Source organism: Corvus moneduloides, chromosome 4 (assembly GCF_009650955.1).
Source record: "Corvus moneduloides isolate bCorMon1 chromosome 4, bCorMon1.pri, whole genome shotgun sequence".
Taxonomy (NCBI): Eukaryota; Metazoa; Chordata; class Aves; order Passeriformes; family Corvidae; genus Corvus; species Corvus moneduloides.
Window position 1 is genome coordinate 51978967 of NC_045479.1, and position 18688 is coordinate 51997654.

Below are 18688 nucleotides of genomic sequence, written 5' to 3' on the forward strand. Positions count from 1 at the left end.
GTGGACAAAAAGCTCAACGGGAGCCAGCAGTGTGCACTCACAGTACAGAAAGCCAACCACACCCTGGGCTACATCAGAAGCAGTGTGGGCAGCAGGCTGAAGGAAGTGATTTTCTCCCTCTGCTCTGGCTGGAGTACTGTGTCCAGCTCTGGGGTCCTCAGCAAAAGAAAAAATGCTGACTGTTGGAATGAGTCCAGAGGAGGGCCTGTGAGTGGTCACTGGGCTGGGGCACCTCTCCTATGAAGACAGGCTCCAAAAATTGGGCCTGTTTAGTCTGGAGTACAGAAGGTTTTGGGGGAGACCTTAGGGCAATCTTCCAGTATCTGAAGGGGGTCTACGAGAGAGATTGAGAGGGACTTTTTACCAGGGCATGTAGTGATAGGACAAGGGGGAATGGCCAGAAAGAGGGTAGGTTTAAATATTAGGAAGAAATCTTTAAGGATTGTGAAGCTCTGGCAGAGGTTACCCAGAGCAGTTGTGAACTTGCCATCCTTACAGGTCTTCAAGACCGGGCTGGATGGGGCTCTGAGCAACCTGGACTAGTGGAAGGTTCCCTGCCCATGACAGGGGGTTGGAACCAAATGATCTTTAAGGTCCCTTGCAACACAAACCATTCCATGATTCTATGATCATGCTAAGACATAAACAGCATAAGTGTGTGATTACATCTTTTAATTTGAATAGGAGGTGTTAATCTCTATACCACTGTCAGATTTCAACTTTGGTAGCTGGAGGCTGTTTTCATGTGCTTCTCTATTAGTTTTATATGGGGAAAAAAAAAAAGATAAAAAAAACCTACTTATCTTTCTACTTTTAATGAATGTGAAGGGAGACATGCAACAATTAACCAGTGCTGTGCTGTGTCCCTGATTTGTGTTCACTTCAGCAAGTGATGAATTGAGATGTAAAGTGAATGCTCTTTTTGGCTGAAATGCAGCGCATGGAAGATGAACTGTGTTTATAAGTGCAATCCTTCTATTGTTCTCGAGTTTCATAGAACAATGGCAAAATGCAGCAGATATCTCTTGGTCACTAACTTGTATTCATTTGTCAGTGCTTCTGAAATATATTTGTGGTCACCCAAACAGAGCACTTTTTTCCTGCCTGCATCATAATTAAGCTTTCAAAAATGCTTTCTAATTTGCTTTCTGACTCCAGGCTAATTTTATTTCTTACATTAAAATTGATTTGTTTTCCAAAGCACGTCTGTAAAATTATAATCTTTCTCTATAAGAGAAATCCATTTCCCTGGCTGAGTTCCAATTGATTTCACATCATCATTAACTGCTATTTTAGTTTGTGTCCATATAAAACTGTTTGAATTAAGTTGTTTCTGTGTGTTGTGGTTTAACCTGGCAGGCAGCTGAACACCACGCAGCCATTCACTCGCCCGCAGGGATGAGGGAAAGAATCAGAAAATAGGTAAAACTTGTGGGTTCAGAAAAAGACAGTTTAGCAGAATGGAAGAGGAAGGGAAAAGAAGAAGAAGAAGAAGAAGAAGAAGTAGTATACAAAGGAAGTAATGCACAATGCAATTTCTCAACACCCACTGACTGATGCCAATCCCATCCCAGAGCAGCAGCCGCTGCCCCCCAACCAATTCCCCCCACCTTTATTGTTTAGCATGATGCCATATGGTTTGACATATCCCTCTGGCCAGTTGGGGTCAGCTGTCATGGCTGTGTCCACTCAGCTTCTTGTGCCATCATCCTCTCTGGCACGGAGGAAGGAGAAGCTAAAAAGTCCTTGACTTAGTGTGAGTGCTGCTCAGCAACAACGAAACCATCAGTTACCATAATATTGGTAACCAGTGTGTTACCAATATTATTCTTATCCTGAACCCAAACCACAGCACTGTACCATCTACTAGGAAGAAAATTAATTCTATCCCACCCAAAACCAGGACACTTGGTTTCATAAAAACATAAGACCACCTGTAGTGAAACAATAACACTCAAGCTGGTGGAGACATGAGAATGTATGTACATGCACAAAAACAGTTTTATGAGGCCTTATTTTGCTTTATGATGTGTTAGCAAGAATAGTCAGTCATATGTTTGTATTTCATACACAGTAAACAGGAAAATTTTGAAGTGCTGGGGTTAAGGTTTTTCTGGCTGAGTAGATTTTCTTTCAGTCCACTTATAATATCAGCAGGCTTTTTTCTCCACTTTAAGGGAAATGAGATGCAGACTGTCTCATTCTTAGGCAGCTCCATATATATGTCCTAATTGAATCAAATAAATTTTTCATCATAATAAAATACTATATCTCTATTATGTTGGCTCAACAAGATTCTCTGTAGCTGTGGTTAATGACTTTTTACAGTAAGACATACACAAATGTATTAAGACAATTCTTTGATTTTTGTACAAGATTGACTTTTTACTTTTAAAAATGGGTGAAGGGAAAAGGGTTCTAGCAGGTTGTTATTTATCCAATTAGCAGTATATAGAAAGTTGGCCTCAATAGCAGGAGGGATATATATTTTGCTTATCATTGAGAAATACTACCCAGAGTTTAGTTGTATAATAAGGTACCATTGAGTCATGTGTAATTAAGAGCAGGAAATATTAAAAGGTAATATTTGCTGAAGTACTTAAAATTCAGCTGTTAAAACAGGAATTTTAACTTATAATTTCTTAATAATATTTTAGAGTTAAGTAGTGTTTTGAACTTTCAGGTGTTTAAATTTCCCAAGTGTAGTTAATTTTTAATGATAGGTCTTGTTAAGAAGTGAATTCCTCTATGCTTACACAATCTTTCAAAGCCTTTAAGCTATAATGGAATTTTTCACACAAAATATTTGCAACAGAAGACAGTGAAAACATCTGTCTGTGTGGAAGCGTTGTTCTTTGTCTGGTAAAATTATAATCCGTGTATGTCTGATTGTTTAGTCATCCTGCAGACAAATGCCCCATCAACTTGAACAGTATATGACTAAGTCTTGTGCCAGACTTGTAAAAAAAATGAGGTATGTTTTACTCTACACACCTAAGCCATCATGTTCCTCATTATTTCATAGAGATAAATACAGAATCATCCCTGGAGCCTTTTGTTCAAATCATATTAAATACTACATGGCACATGCAACTACAATGAGTTCATCTAATTGTATAGAAATAAATGTGTCTGTAGTTACCATACATTCAATTACACTGAAAGATTATTTTCATTCATTAGAACTCTTGGGTTAGTTGAAGGACATAGGTTTTCTTCCTGGGGCTAAACACCACTTATTTTAACATTTGAGTCCTCCAAGCATTTGCTGAAAATGAAGCTGACTTGCAAAAGGTGGACTTTGAAAGATGCTTTCTGATGGCTTGCATACCACAACAAAATGTGTTTGGCCAACTCTCCACAAGGGCAGTTTGAAAAGAGGGTAGGATACCTACAGATATCCTCTTCCTCCACTTCAATTTTTTTTTCTTTCGAGGAGAAGAAAAAGAAGAATTTGGGGTTTTTTTCCAGGATTTACACGTCTCACATCATGGTTGAACCAATGGTTTGAAGCAGATTGTTGGATGCAGACAAGATCTTAATGAATGGATGTGTGTGTTCAGATGTGTTGGTGATGTGCTAAGCATCCACCAGCCTGGGGTGCATCAAATTACAAGAAATGCACACCTATCTTGCTATCTGAGATCTTCTTCAGATGCATGAGAGAGCATTCCCTTCAAAATCCCAGCACACAGTCTCCAGAGGGTGACTGCTGATACTGTCCCGTGATGACTGCAAACAGACTTCAGAGCTCCCTCTGAGAGCTAGAGGGCAGGAGCCATAGGTTTCACATACTGCAGTCCTAGTTTTCATACCTTTCAACAAAGCCATGATTTCACTGTGGAAGACAAAAACAAAGTTAAACAAATTTGTCTGATTCCAGTGATACAGTCCTGATGTGGCTCATACCTACTTGAACAATCAAAGATTTCTTGACTGAACGCTAATATGGGTACTATAATTGACTGACACCTTTAAGAATAACCTCCCCTTTTGATCTTTCTGTACAACTACAAGTCCACTTTGGCCCATTTCTTTCTTTCCCACTTGCAGCAAGCATTGACTATTCTCTTAGCAGACCTGTTTCTAAAAGTCTATGTTAATTTCCTTAGAGGAACAACATGTATTCTTCCCCAGTGTGATGTTGCTATCTTTCTCATTCCTGATTTGGAAATGGGCTGAGCGCAGTCTCATTGGTCTTGTGATAGTATTTGAAGAAGTATGTCAGGGCCTTAACAGTTGCCTGTTTCATGATGCTGATTGCTCTAAAGGAATCTGCTCTGACTCCTGTCAGCTACTTCACATTTTCCGAACATCAGGACAAAAACAATAGGAGTATGCTAAGGCCCACCTGATATTTTCATATGGCACCCAGCATCATGGCATTTCCAGACTAGAGCTGCCACTTTAAGACATGATCATATCTAACTTCTTTCTTCTGATAGGGGTTTACTAAATGACTGCACATAGTTCCCCTCCATCTCCAGACCTGGCCAGCAAGGTACCCCAGGGCAGACTTGAAAATTCTGTCACGGGTCCACTGTTCATGTGTATGTACCTGTGTAGGTATAGAAAAATTGCAAAGCCCTAAAATGCTAAATCGTTTAACGATGTAGATTGGGGTGTGTGTATGTGTTTTGCTCTAATTTTGACATAACAAAAACATGGGAAAGGGATCTTAATCTTTGGTGCTCTGCAGTCTTTGAGACTTTGGACATGTTTGCATGATTCTTCACACCTAAATTGCTGGTGAATGCAAAGTGTTGGCAAAAAAGACATCTGTGCATCATGTTCATTGGCATTGGACATGGTTCTTTTCTCCTTTTTTCCCATGAAAGTTGTTGTCCTGCTATTTGAAATCAGTAGTAGATGAGATTAGATCAAATATAGTTAGGAGAAAACAGCTATGAGAATTCTAGTCACACTAGAATGAGATAAAAACGTCCCATCTGCCAAATTAGTGTAATTAATAGCTGAATATTCTCCTTAGCAATTCCCATGTGCTGTGATAACAAAATGGTGTCATATGTTACTAGAAGTAGACAAGAAGCAGTCTGTATTTTCTACCAACTGCTGTACGTGTGTAACTCGGTAGGGCCTGTTTGTTATTCTGCTAATAATGTGTTAGGTTTTTACAGAAGTGTTCTCACCCACATTAGAAGCTAATGATGGCCTTGTCTGTGAATATCTGAGAACTGCTTTTTAAATACATATGCATCAAGATACTACAGTGATGGGCTTATGAAATGGAGATTAAAGAGACAAAGGATATAGACAGGCTGGAGAGATTAAGAGATTTTGCAACCTAAAAGAATTGTTGCATAAAACCTCAAGTTAACCTATTTTAAAATTAGGACGTATTCTAAGCATGAACTGTCTTCCTAATTGTAAATAATGTGTGTGTCTGTCAGAGAGGGAAAGAAAGAATATGCAACCAGTCCTTCCATGGATCCAAGGATCCTTGACTTCTGTGAGTCATGTTATGCTTGATTTAAAGAGGTTTCTTTTGACACGATGTGAAAAGCTGGAAACCCCCTTGCGTGTGAGAGAAATGCTTATGCAATACAAGCATGAAGAGCAGCTGTTAAAGAATTTCCTCAATGAAGCAGCTTTGAGGAGTCCAGGACAGGAGTTAGAAGAGCCTCTGTGGGCTCAGTGCTAGTTGAAATTTGTTTGCTACCATACATAATCTATCAAGGGCTTCTCTGCAGCCCACAACGGGCAAGGCATAGGAAGTTAAAGGCATTGTCATGCCCGTTTTTGGCCCTAACCAAGAGGGATAAGGGTATGCTCATCTGAAATTCCTTCTCTCCTGTGGAAAGTATCATTGGTACACTGTTGTGGCTTATTTTTAATCACAATGGGTTAAAAGTGAGAAGTGGAATCAATTTTCAAAACTGTGACATTCCTGATGGGAATAGACAAACAGATAAATAGATAAATAGATGTGTTAGATGAGTGTAGTCCAAAATGCCTCTACCACATAAAATCTCTAAGAAAAGCTTTGGAAATATATCCTTAAACATATCATCTTGTGCAGTCTCAATTTTATTTGCATCATCAAATATTCAAGGTGGAAGTGGTAAAACATCAAACTCCAAATCAAATTAAGAAATGAAACAACAAAATCCCAGTTTACAGGATGCCAACTACCCCGAGTGCCAGAGGAGATAGGAGAAGCTGAGTATTTCTGTGCAGAGAACAGGGCTGTTACTGTGTAATGGCTCTATGGGTTTCTTAATCCCAGTTTTACATTTTTGCTCCTCATTGCGGATTGCTGGCTGAGGTGATTGGGGTAATGGATTCTGCACACAGTTTCACTGGTAAACCACAGTGAACTGGATTCTCCTACTCTTTGGACTTTTCTTCTATTACGTGCTTCATCAGAAGGAAATGCTAGTCCTATTCACTCAAAATAGGGCAATAACATTTTAAAAAATCCCACAACACTTTAAGTTCTGTAGTCTCCCCATACAGAGACGTCTGTTTTTTCAGAGGAATCTACGGAATGAGTAGGAGCAAACCCAAATTTACTTTATTCATTTTCAAGTTCAGGGTAGCCCAGCAGAGACTGCTATGCTTACAGCATTTTTGTCATCCTGGGAGGGTTTCTAGAACCCTTTCAGGCCATGGTGCTTCCTGGTGGTCACATCACACACAGCAGGACTCTATTCAGATTATCCTCCACCCAAATAAGACCCTTTTCTTTCCCCTCTGAAACTGCAGAAAGGCCATCTCTCTACAAATAAGGTAGCAGCTGCATCCTTCATGGGGGTTGTGTGTGCATGTGTGTGTGTGTGTGTGTTACTTTGGTGTAAATTCTAATGAATCCCATTTGTTTAAGAGCAATACATGCTGTGTAGGAACAAACCACATGAAAAACTGAAGGAAAAACTGCAGGAAGCTGCAAGCAATCATGAGAGCAAGTGTGTACTAGAAAATGGAAGTAAATATAAGCTTAAGCAGAAGAAATTATCACCAAGGATGGAAAATGCAGGGCTAATTTTGCAGCTATAGCCATCTATAACCTGTACTTTTTGCCTTCAAAATATACAAAACAGCTTTTTATTAATCAAATGACACAGATTTTGCTAAAGGAGAAATTTAGTATTAAGATGCCAGGGTACTGGCGGTTCATAAAGATATTTCTGGAACATTATGAGAAGCATTTAAAAACCTCCCGACTAGCCGTATGCTTTTCTTAGCTTTGGTTTCTGGATTGTACTTCTAAGTCATATCTTTTTTTCCATCTGAAGATTCTTTTTATAGGTGACTCAACTAACAGAGGGATGATGTATTATCTAATAGAAAGAGTGAATAAGACTCTTCAGGAATGGCAGAAGACCCATGATGTTAAATGTTATCACAATATCAACGAGGGGAAAACATTTATCAGTTACTCCTACTACCCCCAGTTCTGGATGAATGCAAACCAGAGACCGACTTTTGAAAAAGCACTGGAACAGCTGCTGCAGAGGTATGGTACAAACTTTGTATCTCCCTTGTTTGTATCATCATTCTATTCCCAAATGTGTTTAACACATTTTACAATTAAAATCAGTAAACAATAAAACATAACCTGCACAGACCATATTGTGTGGTTAAAAAATAGCTGAAATTACATCAGGCCTCTGATCAGGGTGCCAGATACAGTTCAGTGAAATGCAAAGCAGTGTAGTTAAAATGTTTGCCATCTGTTTAAAGCAACGTGTGTTGTTTTTCTTTTCTGGATTTCAGGTCACGTCCCCTGGAGAACACAGACCAGACCGTATTAATTGTAGGTGGTGTTCAGTGGCTTAATTCCAATCACCTGCTAATTATCCAAAAGGTGTTGAACAGGTAATGTTATGTACTTGGTGTTATTCCAGTTTTTGATATGAAAAACTATGAGAAACAACAAAAAATTATAAAAATACAAACTTTTAATTTGTTTTTTTCATAGACGTGTACTTAAATGACTTTGAAAAAAATAAAGTATGCATTGTCTTTTGATGTGTCTGTTAAGAAAAAAGTGTGTCCTTGTTCTTTTTTTCAATTTGCAAAACAGGGAGAATTTATCAAATATCCTGGTAATTGTCAAATCCATAGGGATGGGCTTTCACCTTCCAGTGGATGGAATCCATTCTCTGTCACAGGTAAGATACAGTACATTTTGAGTGCATTTTCATGGAAGACTTGTAATTTCAGCACTAATTTGCTGTCTGGTCAAAATATGTTACAACCTCTGCTGAGCACATTTTAAGTGGATCCAAGAAGGTTAATGTTTGTATGTGCTTATACTGCTTACTAATAGGGATTCAAACCAATTTCCTTATTTCATGGATTGTGCTGCAATCAGAGAGCCATTTGAGATGCCATACTTGGTCAGCTGTCCCAAGAACCAGAAGAAGCTCCAATATTAATCCAGCTGCCAAAATTGAGAGATCGTGCTGGGGATGAGCAGATTGCTCCTCATGCCACACTGTGCATAGGCCCTCCCCAGGCTTCCTCCACGGTTACTGCTGGATCCGACTCACTCGTCTGGCTTGCACAACTCAATAAATCCATCTTAACCCACCTATGAAGCCAGAACATTACAGAGCAGCTGGAATGTACTGATGAATCCAGCCTGTTATTTGCATGTTAATCGGATGTTACAGTCAGTTTAAATCATATCCAAGCCTCTCAGAGTAACAAATGTGCTCATTTCAATGCGCTGTGTAATTCACTCAATTCACTATTTTTATTTACAATTTGGACAGTGATTCGCTATTGAACACACATAAAATGCATGGATGAGAAGCACTGGAAGGCAGAATGGAGTAAATGATGCCTACCAGTGCTGTGTGTCATGCTCCAGCTATTGCCAGGTGTTGAAAAGAGAAAATTATTACCTTTCACAGATTATGTACAGCACTCCCTGTGCACTGGGGACTGGCGCCCACGTCTTTTTGCAACCATAACACACTGCTGTATTCAGCATGTGGCTTCCTGCTACTCTCACCCTTCCCTTTGCTACAGAGACTGCCCTGTCTGATTTTGCCCATTCTTTCTAAGTTAGTACTGCCTATCTGCCTTGTCTCTATTGAATGTCTCCTTATTGATTCAAACCATTTTCTTAATTTACCTGCATGACCTAAATAGAATGAATTAAGGAAACTGTTGTCATCAACATGAAGAATCATTTTCATGGCTCCTGTCATAGTTTTCAGCAAAATTCAGTCCTAGAATGAAGAACTTCAATCCAGGGTACGTGAGGCAAGGATAAAGTATTAAAGGCTTCCCAGGTTTACCTTTTTCTTTTTCTTATTTAATAAATTTTAAAAGCTCCAGAAATCAACTACAGTGCATAACCAACATTCATTTCCCTTTCAATATTGGAATCATATGCCAAATTACCCGTGTGGTTTGTATGCTTCAGGATTACCCCAGCTACTCTCACAGGCCTTTCATCTGCTGTGTCGAATCCACTGCCTTGCCAACTTTATAGCTAACTTTTTTTCTATTCTTGGTCTTCCTGAAGTATATTCAGAAACAATAATCTGTTCTTCAGTATAACCATATTTAAGATACCCATGGTCCTGTACTCCCTTTTAAATAGCTGCCTCAATGAATTTGATTAGAAGCTGAGTTTTTCTTTAAAGGAGCAGTTTCACTATTTGTTACAGACAACTTTATAATTGGAATTTTTTTCTGGATTACACCTCATTAGCTAAATACAAGTTAAAAACCATTACCCAGGAATTATATTTTAAACTATCATGAAATCTTCCTATAAAGGAAGCTGCACGTGTACTGAAAAGTAATTATAATTTCTGAAGAAACCCTATATCAGTCTTGGAGTAGTAGCTATTTTCAAGAGTGAATTTATAGTAATTCATGTCTGTAGTATAACATAATTGCTTATTCAAAATGCAGTTTTGCTATTTATTTTCATGACACAGTAACCTTTAAACAGTCCTTCTGACAAGACATTGCAACATTTTATCTGGAATGCAGGCAGAAGTGCAAAACTTGTGGAATGAAAACTTGGTTATTCTGGATACAGCAAAAAATTTGGGCTATGAAGTGGTTGACACCTTTGTCATCACCATGGGACGTTACAAAGAATTCCTGCAAGGGAAGTGTGGCTGCCATTTCCATGAGGTAATGGTTTACACTTATATCATTCCCAGGTATTTAAGAAATTTTGACTTTCAGGTCTTAGAAACAAAAAGGCATGTGGTGAGGTTAGCATCTGTCACTCAAAGTTAGGCCTGAATACAAATCGTGGGGAAAGCAGTTTGTACGGTGGCACTTGTCCCTCACTGCTCAGAGTGCAAGGCCACCCAAGGACATGCTGAACTGCTGGCCTGGTGATACCTTGAAATAAAAATAAACGTGCCCTTCTGCAAAGGTAACTCATATAAAACGATGTTGCACAGTTTCCAGGTTCTTGTTTTATTTATTACGTGTTATGTATCTCTGCTGCTTCTGCATGGACTCAGTGTCTCTTTTTACTCAGTCTCACAGGTTTTTGACTGATGCCTCCATAACTGAGCAGCTCAGCACACTCACATCAAACCATAAGTACAATTAAAATGGAGCTTAAAATTGAAGGACCTATCTTAATGCTATGTATCTGTTTTCCTATGTCTGAGAAAAAATAATCTGGAATAGTTACAGTGATCCACTGTACAAACAGAAGTGTAAATTGCTGATTCCCGCTCACACCTGTAGTCCTGCTTTCTTGACTAAAACCTACAGAATTTTCTTGGGAGTGTTATCAGACTCACATGAGCTCACGTGCCATGCATCAACCTCCCAGCTGGTTTCCGCCTCAGGCTCCACAGCAGCTCACATGTTTTCAGGCCCGTGCCAGGGCCTCTATCCTGCTTTGGGGCCAACATCAGCAGGTGTGGTTAGTTAACCAGTCCTTTAATCTACTCTGCTCAATACTTGAGAGGCACAAACACAGCTCAGTCCAAATGAAGCCAGAAAAGAGGGAGTAAGTCACAGAGTAGAAATTTATGTGATTGATAAATAGTCCCATGGAGCAAATGCCTCCGTCCATTTTACCCAGACAGCTGTATTGATCCTTTTTTATCTAGAACACAGATGCTGGTGTTTCTGTGGGTCATTGCTGATGGTTGCAATTTCCACAGATCTTTTGAGTGAAGCAGTGAGTGTCGAAACTGAATATTTCAAATGTTTTTTATGGAACTGGGTGGAAAAACAGGGCGTGATCGGTCATCAGCATTTTTCATGTACTCCTCCATTATTTTCTATGAGCTCATGTGCACATTTGGTCTTGCTTCTCTGCCCAAGGAATCTCCCTGTGTTTCTGGGGAGGATCAGGGGAGAATTTGGCTCACAGAGCTGTTATTAATGAGGCTTGAGAGGTCATTGTGCCTGAAAGAGCCATAGATATGCCCAGTAGAATCCATCATGCACCAAAAATCAGACTTGATCCTTGAGGAAAGCAAAAAGAAAGTCCTTGAGTTCTTTTGATACTTCATTAGTTTTAATAGTTTTGTCATCAGCTTATTTCTGCATCCTGGCAAGTGGAGTTTCATTAGGTGCTGAAGCAGTTTGCACCAGGAAAATGGCATTTTGCCCCCACGGACAGAGCCGAGAACACTGTGTAAAACCCCAGCACTTTTCATGTTTTCTGAAACCAGACGAGACAGATTAAATCTTGTGCTTTGTACTTTCACTTTCTTTCTCTTAAAAACTGGCATTCCCAAAGTCTCAGAAGATGGCACCCCTCTGTAAATGCCATCTGAGCTCAAGTACGGCTGTGCAGGAATGGAGGACTGGCCATTCTGTGCAGTCAGGAAACAAGAACAGAAATGCCTTGAGCAGTTCTCATTTAGTTCCCACTAGCTGGCTGAAGAGAAAGCTATTTCCCCTGAATGGCCTGAAAAATTGAGTTCCCACCAACTCATTTCAGAGGGTCTCAGGTGACCCTGATAGCATAGAAATCTCTACCTCTGTAGACTCTACAATCTTTGCTCAGAATTCTGAGGAATCTGGACTTTCAAAGGGATTGTACTGAGCTAGGACAAAATATCTTGCATAACCCTGGCACTTAGTGCCCAAACATATTTCTGGTTTTATGTACACATGAAATTTGATTTTTTATTTACCTCATTCTTTGAAAATGCTTATGGAGATTGTTCAGCACTATAAAATTATTATAGAAGCCATTTTTTAATTCAGATTTATTTCATATTTTAATGGCAGTGAAATCATAATCACATCATAGGAATGAGCAACCCTGGGATTTTTGTATCTTAATCAGTGGCTGGCTGCTGGGCGAACATTAGATTGCATTCCTGGGAGATTATGCCTAACAGGAATGCAGTTTGGGTGATTGGTTCAAGGTGGCATCATTTTGAAATAGTTGTAAGATCTAAGACACTAATTAAGAAAAATGAACCTACAGTAATTGCATGAAAACAAATAATAGCCCTTGGCTTAGCTGTATGAAATTGATCAGAGGATATATTAATTTTCTACATGGGTAATTCCTAGTCTGTTTTCAGTTCAGCCAGCTCCCTCATAGTCTCTCTGCTCAGTCTTTCAAGCCTTTGCACATGTTATTTCTTCACTCACATTTAATTTTATATGATTTATTTCATTTATTATGACCTTCACTGCATATGAACATTTATTCTGATTGTTCGGTGACAGTACATATACATTATGTTTTTAAAAGCTAACATGCTTCTGCATAAATATGTGCATCAGTAAATGAATTCTGCATTTTCAAGTGTCTGCTGTGATTGATATAGCAGGATAACTAATGGGCATCAGAACTATCAAGTCAGCATATATATACTATTTTCGAAATAAGTTAACCGCCTTTTCTGCTTTCTCTGGGTTTGCCACTTCCTGGGCTGAGGTCCTCTGTCCTGTATATGTGCAAGGTTCTAAAGTTTTGTCTCTCCCAAAGCTGCTTCATTATTCATCAGTGATTGAGTATTCACTGAGACAAGACGTTCAGCATTTCACAGGAGACCACCCACCCCCCCACCCCCCAGTTATTAAGTTCCTGACAACCATACCTTTCACTTTCTCACTTGTTAGTCCCATGAGCATGGTATTTTTCCATACGAGTTGAACACGATAATCCCAGAGCTTTATACATATTTCAGGGGCCAAGGTGGAGCATTCTTTGGCACTAAGTTACTGAATCATGTTGTGTTTATGTCAGTGTGGTGTCCTGGGGAGAGGGATGTTAAATTGCACCGTCACTCCCTTCTTGGAGAAACACAACACATGAGGGTTTTCATCTCAACATGGGGCTGGGCCAGGTTTGCATCAAGGCCTCAGAGTGAGGCATTCTCACTGGGCTCATAGCTGAGACATGTTATATGTGCCTCAAGTGCTTGGTATCAGAGCAAGATTTAAACCTTTCTGCAATTTGAAGCAGTCATGAGTTTGTTTTTTCACATGCTAAAAATACAGGGACAAGCTGTTGAGTATGAATTTTATTGTTTAAGGTAAATTGTCTCTAGTGAAGAGAACAGAGTCTAATACACAAAGGCATTACAGTCAAGCAACCGAGTATAATGGGCCTATGCATGTAGATTTCAAAACTTATGTTCTTGCACTTTAATTCGTAACATAACAAGTTTGCTATTAAAATACTCTTTATGAGCAACTTGCACCTCAAGGTAAGAGTATCAGTACCTGTGTCATGGACAACTGCCTCAGCATTTCTGCACACACAGCTGTGTATCTGTCTTTCTAGGTGCAGGCAGAAAGCACTCACATATGTCATTTCTTTTGCAGGTGGTGAAATCCAATCCCTCTGAAGAAAGGCCACACATAACAATGACGTTATCGAGGCGCTATACACGGGGGAAATATTTCGGCAGTCAAAGCAAACCATCACAACTGCAGGACTATGCAACAAATTCTCGGTCCCCATATCATGTCCGAGGTCCAATAAATCAAGTTTATTCTGAAATCCTTCTCAGCAGGCTCTGTGCAAGTAAGAGGGAGGTTGTCAGCACATAGCCTCTCTTGGATATAGCACTGAGACTAGAGAAGTGCCACTGCCTGAGTGACAATTGAAGGATCATGGTGGATTTGTGATATGCTTCCTTGATTGATTGCACGCACACAAAGAGAGTTTGGGACATGTGGTGTTTTTCCAAAAACCTTATGAAATTAAGTTATGCCCTGGTGACCCTGCTGTGTGAAAATGGAAGATGGAGGGTTGCAAAGGAGAGAAGAGGGGAAGTTACTTGAACTGTTGCCAAAGACTAGAACAGCTGTAGTTCAAGCAAGTGTGTATTATTGATAGCAAAAAGAGACCTATATATTCACTTGAACATTTGGAAAGGGCTGCTTTAGGTCTTCAGCACTATCTAGTTTTCTATTTATAGAGACACTGTACTATTTGAATGTATTTAGAAACTGACTACATTCCATTTTAAAGAGTTTAATTTATGTGGACAGGTTTCTCTTCCATATCAAACCTTTTCTGTTTAGACACTTGGTTTATAGAATCTGAAAATGTCTATTAGCATTTTACTGGTGACGTCGAGTTTTGGACTCTAGTGGTTTTAGTGAAAACACATCTCTTCTCTATTTTTTTATATACCTACTCTAGTTTTTTGCATGTTCTGAAGGTAATAGGGAGATAGGTTACCTACACTTGAGACTGTAAATGTCTCAGTGTAACATGTAAATATAGTGAATTTGTTAACATAACTTTATTTATGGTCCCAGTTTAGGAGAGTGCCCATATGCAGGAAGAATGCTTAGATAAGCACTTCAGTGTCTACCTTGGCCTGTAAGCCAAGCAAGTATTCTTCCTGGATGGAAGTGCCGTTTCTGTCATAATTTTTTATAAAATACTTGCCAGTGTGTGAAGTCAGTACCACAAACATAAGAAAAACCCCTCTTGCAAGCACACATAAGGATTTCAGGATCTGATAATTAATCTGTCATAGGAAGTGTGATGTGATGTGATGTGATGATGTGATGTGATGTGATGTGATGGCAGCAGAATATACTGCCAGCATCTCTTGCTTGGCAGGGAGAAGACCTTCTCTGAGTGCCAGTTTCAGTTCAAACCTTCTCTGAGCTGCAGTTTCATGCTGTCGCCCAGCTACATCCCCAGGGTTTGCAGACCTTCTGTGGGTGACACCCCAGGGAGAGGCTGTGTGTCACTCTTTCACAGCTGTGGTGCCCGATGGGAAACCACACATGGTCCAGGATTAGCAGCTGGGTGACAGGTTAGTGGCAACCCGTAAGACTGTTGTCCCTACAAATCACCCAGTTACGGATTTTTATTCATCCAGTCACGCAGCAGGCAATCAAGGCCACTCTCCCACCATGCATTAGAGAAGGGAGTTTTAACCAGGCAAGTGCAAGTCTAACAAAGGGTCTGCTGAGTTCTGTGTCATGCTTCCCTGTCGCAATTTTACATACAATCCTCCACTAGCTTCTGCTTTGTTAAAGGAAGCCACAAACAATGTCAGGGAATAAACAAATTATAGCAAGGAACTAATCATCATCTTATTGGCCTTAGTAGCACACAGAGGGGCTACTCTATATAGAAGTCGGGCTAGAAATTCGTGACACAACATTTAGTATTTGCCTAAGATCCTTAACAGTCTGTATGCCCAGCTATAGTTTTGTGAATTTGTGCTCCTTCAGGTAAAATATGTAAAGATATAACAGGAATTTGTCATGCAATATGGAGTTTGGCATTCTAGGTGATAGAGAGTATCCTCCAAAATAGGATCTGGCATACCTAATTTAAGACACCTTTCACTATGTTGAAAAAGTTCTGGATTTAAACAGTGACTTAAAATTAGTGAGATGGTATGATTACCTCTGTTTCTGTATAGTATGCTGCTGGTTGCTTACAGCAAATATCCCCAAATTTCAGTGTAAGATTTTCCCTGGCATGGAGATCTACATGAAAGATGGGTCAGGAGCTGTGCATAAATACTGAAAATATCAGCATTTGGTTTTGAGCAATATGATTATCTAAAGAATATAATTGTATGCAAATGATATATTCTCTTGGGTCTGGAAATCCAGGGCTGCACAACCTTAAAGCTGAAGGATAGAGTATCATCATTAATACTAGCAGATGCAAAATACAGCCAGATGTCTTTGGTATTAAGATGATCGATGAGAGGTGTATTACAGTTCTGCTTTTGATAAGATTTTTTTGTAGCTCGTTTAAATCCACATGCTGTTACTGTTATTGTTTCATACACAAATGTTTTTAAGGCATTAACTGGGTTTTTATGTTTGGGTTTTTTAGCCAAAACCTATTGCTGAAGCATCAGTTTAGTGATGAAAAGGAAAGAGCTGACTTTGTTATACTGTAGTGGATATCAGTGAATGTGCAATTCATCAGTTCTGGTTTCACCATGAAATGGTTTACATGTGCTGTACACCCAGATGTCTTAATGTTTTCCAAACCTTAATATTTTTCAAATGTATTAAGTGTATATTTTCCTGTGTGTTTTCTATTTTTTACGTGTCTATGTACATTAATATGTCTGTACAAAGTCATTGGTACAATTTGCAAATTGATTTTTATTTAAATGAATTCTTTGAATAAGCTTTTTCCAACACTATGTATGATACATGTAGTCTTAGGAATAAACAAAGAATACTAAGCTACATTTTTGTTATTTAACTTTAAAATATATCTAGTATCTAGGTATGTGAAAGGCGAGAGTTTAGATTGACATGCAAGGATTGCTTGTTCATATGCATTAAGATTTATGGATTGAGACAATAAAAGAATTACTGTGTTTGAATTCCAGTGAGAGCACGTGTTGCTATCTACAGTTTACTCCAGAATTATTGTATCTGCTGTGACATTTTGCCTGAATAAATATTAAAGTGTTCCTATAGTCCATATATTTACCTTAGTCCCCTTACTTACCATTAAAATAGCCAAGGACTGAGTTGTCAAGTTAAGTTCCACCTCGTAATACAGACATGAGTGGCCCTGGAATTAGTGGTAGGATTGAAATATTCAGGCTGGGAAACAAGTACTCTGAGAAGTGGAGTTTCCTGCTCAATGTCTGCCCGGCGGCATGTGGAGCTTAGAACAGAACTAGGGTATACTTTAAGCTACAGGTAGAGAAAGAATGGGACTGTGTTGCAAAATAAATACTCTGATATACAGAGCAGTAGTCTCAGTTATTCTTGCATCCCTTTAGCTGAAGCTGGAGCACAATTTACAGTGTCCAATGAGTTGCAACTCCTCACCTCTCATATAACTCTATAGATGTTGAACAGTGAATTGGGTTAGTGAATTGGCACCTGGCCACCATAACCAAGTCCGTCCTAAAAAATATCTTCAGAATAAGTGACTGACTTTGGAATAAAAAATATTTCCCTTTTTGTAGGTAAAGGCCTTGATAAGTCATCTTTGTCATCAGAGTTGCCAGATTTCAGGGTGCTGAAAGAATGGACTACAAATACAATATTTAGTCTTAGTATTAATTTGAAAATGATAATCTTTAGAATAATCTCTTTCACACTGTTAAATACAAAGCCTTTATTTTTCTCTTCTGTGACACATTAAAGGGACATCAAAGTAACTTTATTTGCTTAGTGGGTGGGTTAGCGAGGCATCAAATTACCTCAAGGTTGAAACAACCACTAATAGTTATGCTTCTGTTGCTATGTTGAGCCAAAGAGAATGCTTTGAAGATGCAGATATGTGTGATATTAAGTTGACTGCAGTCCAGGGATCTTTCAGATTATTCTTTTAGAGTAAAGCAATTTTTAGAGGTGCAGTGAACTATTTGCTGTAGACTCAAACTGCTGAACAAGTCTCTGTAGGGTCACATGAAAAATATGGTGTTACCTTCTTGTTTGCCTGCTCGCTTTGCATCTGGCTTGTTTTACCTCCCGATCTGTACCTGCTCTACTCCACATCAGCCTTTCTTTCAGATGACCTTAGAAATTTGTGTTTTTTCAGACTAGCAGCTCCTGGAAATCTGAGACATAATTGTTGCAAATTCAGTCTGAGTCTTGAAAATATGTTTTTGTCAATCCCAACAGCGCGCAGCAGGGGTAGAACAAGCCTCTTACCTAGGGCAGTGATTTTCTCTGATGAATTTAAAACAGCTGTGTTGTGTTAAGCAGTTAGTTTGCATTAGCACTTAGCTCTTCATGGAGCTTGCCTTTACCAAGCAAAAATCCATCTTTCAAACTCCACTGCCATCTTTACCTGTGTAAATTTTCAAAACACCAGACCAGTCTGTGTAAAATGCAGGCATACCTATTTATTGGTGCTGGTACATAAACTGAAGTATTTACTGGTGCCTTCACACTATCCATTGAACAGAAAATCTCTGACTACACAATAAAAAGACACTGTGCATTTTAGGCTTACTCACCTGTGATTAGATTGTACTAAAAATAGTGCTACATCTCAGCCTAGACCAGAACCTGGAGCTAAGCATTCTAGAAAACTACTCAAGTCATTAACTTCAATGGTCAAGTTGAGCCTGTAGGGTCATAACAGAGTCTTCTGCAGCACAAGTTTCTGTTGTGATGGACTTCTCCCTTTTCTGTGTTTTTCCATCTGACTGTTTGGCCAGCTCTCAGCACCTGTGGGCAGCCCTTTCTGCAATCCCTCAAGCATGTTCAACAGCCTTGGCAAGTGACACCACATTAAGCAGCCCTGAACTGAAAATCAAGCATATGTTTAAATGAAATCTGAACTAAG

The 18688-nt window shown here is 39.2% G+C and overlaps 1 protein-coding gene across 5 annotated transcripts in view; it reads left to right on the forward strand.

Annotated features, from left to right (window-relative positions):
* CPED1 (cadherin like and PC-esterase domain containing 1) overlaps nt 1-16863 on the forward strand; it is a 142516-nt gene extending 125653 nt beyond the window's left edge. For 4 of the 5 annotated variants that reach the window (XM_032106814.1, XM_032106817.1, XM_032106815.1 and 1 more), the window contains 5 exons: nt 7257-7477; nt 7738-7839; nt 8048-8135; nt 9979-10125; nt 13759-16863. In XM_032106814.1, the coding sequence (XP_031962705.1) occupies nt 7257-7477; nt 7738-7839; nt 8048-8135; nt 9979-10125; nt 13759-13986 (786 nt within the window). In that variant the 3' untranslated portion in view covers nt 13987-16863. Of the gene's footprint in view, nt 1-7256; nt 7478-7737; nt 7840-8047; nt 8136-9923; nt 10126-13758 lie in introns of those variants that run through there. The other variant, XM_032106818.1, reaches the window with a different exon arrangement.
* The last annotated feature ends 1825 nt before the right edge of the window (nt 16864-18688 follow it).